The 1,425-nt window shown below is 39.2% G+C and overlaps 1 protein-coding gene across 1 annotated transcript in view; it reads left to right on the top strand.

Annotated features, from left to right (window-relative positions):
• The window catches only part of ZNF441 (zinc finger protein 441), a 22,012-nt gene that overhangs the window by 11,868 nt on the left and 8,719 nt on the right, over positions 1 to 1,425 (top strand). Inside the window, exon 3 of the mRNA XM_011994069.1 lies at positions 264 to 1,385. Coding sequence (XP_011849459.1) covers positions 264 to 1,385 — 1,122 coding nt within the window. The remainder of the gene's footprint in view (positions 1 to 263; positions 1,386 to 1,425) is intronic.

The following is a 1,425-nucleotide window of genomic DNA, read 5'->3' as shown; positions in this document are numbered from 1 at the left end:
AAAAAAAAAAAAAAAAAAAAAAAATCAGCCAGGCGTGGTGGCATTTGCCTGTAGTCCCAGCTATTTGAGAGGCTGAGGTGGGAGGATGGTTTGAGTCCGGGAGGTGGAGGTTGCAGTGAGCTGAGATCACACCACTGCACTCCAGCCTGGGCAACAGAACGAGATCCTGTCTAAAAACAAAAAAAAAGAAAAGAAATGTAAATCCAATACTTATTAATACAAAATCATTTATAAACAAACCTTTACTAATATACTTCTTATTTTTTACAGATGTCATATGGTAGAGAGATCCTGTGAAATTAAAGATAATAGTCAATGTGGAGGACCCTTTACCCAGATTCAAGACAGTATTGTGAACGAGAAAATACCTGGAGTAGATCCATGGGAAAGCAGTGCGTGTGCAGAAGTCCTCATGGGTCGTTCATCTCTTAATTGCTACATTAGAGTTGACAGTGAACACAAACCATGTGAGTATCAAGAATATGGAGAGAAGCCATATACACATACACAATGTGGGACAACTTTCAGTTATCAGCCCTCCTTTCAAATACGTGAAAGGCCTCAGCATGGAAAGAAACTCTATGATTGTAAGGAATGTGCAACCTTCAGTTCTCTTGAAAACCTCCAAAGACACATGGCAGTACACCATGGAGATGGACGTTGTATGTGTAAGTTTTGTGGAAATGCCTTTATTTGGCCTAGTTTATTTCATATGCTTGGAAGAACTCACACTGAAGAGAAACCATATGAATATGAGCAGTGTTCTACAGCGTTTCCTGCTTATAGTTCCTCTCTAAGACATGAAAGAACACACAGTGGAGAGAAACCCTATCAATGTAATCTATGTGGGAACGCCTTCAGTTGTTCCTGTTACACTCAACTATATGAAATGAGTCACACTGGAGAACAATCCTATGAATGTCAGCAATGTGGGAAAACATTTTATCATCTTGGAAGCTTTCAAAGACACATGATAATACACACTGGAGATGGACCTCATAAATGTAAGATATGTGGAAAAGGCTTTCTTTCTCCCAGTTCAGTTCGAAGACATAAAAGAACTCACACTGGAGAGAAACCCTATGAATGTAAGTATTGTGGGAAAGCATTCTCTGATTGCACAGGTTTTCGAAGACACATGATAACGCACACTGGAGATGGACCTCATAAATGCAAGGTATGTGGGAAAGCCTTTGATTCTCCCAGTTTATGTCGAAGGCATGAAAAAACTCATACTGGGGAGAAACCCTATAAATGTGAATGTGGGAAAGCCTTTAGTGATTTCTATTACTTTCGAAATCATGAAACTACTCACACTGGAGAGAAGCCATATAAATGTAAACAATGTGGAAAAGCCTTCATTTGTTGCACTTACCTTCAAATACATGAAAGAATTCACACTGGGGAGAGACCCTATAAATGTAA

The sequence above is a fragment of the Mandrillus leucophaeus genome, unplaced genomic scaffold (assembly GCF_000951045.1).
Source record: "Mandrillus leucophaeus isolate KB7577 unplaced genomic scaffold, Mleu.le_1.0 Scaffold440, whole genome shotgun sequence".
In the NCBI taxonomy this organism is placed as follows: domain Eukaryota; kingdom Metazoa; phylum Chordata; class Mammalia; order Primates; family Cercopithecidae; genus Mandrillus; species Mandrillus leucophaeus.
This window is presented reverse-complemented; position numbering and strand designations above follow the sequence as displayed.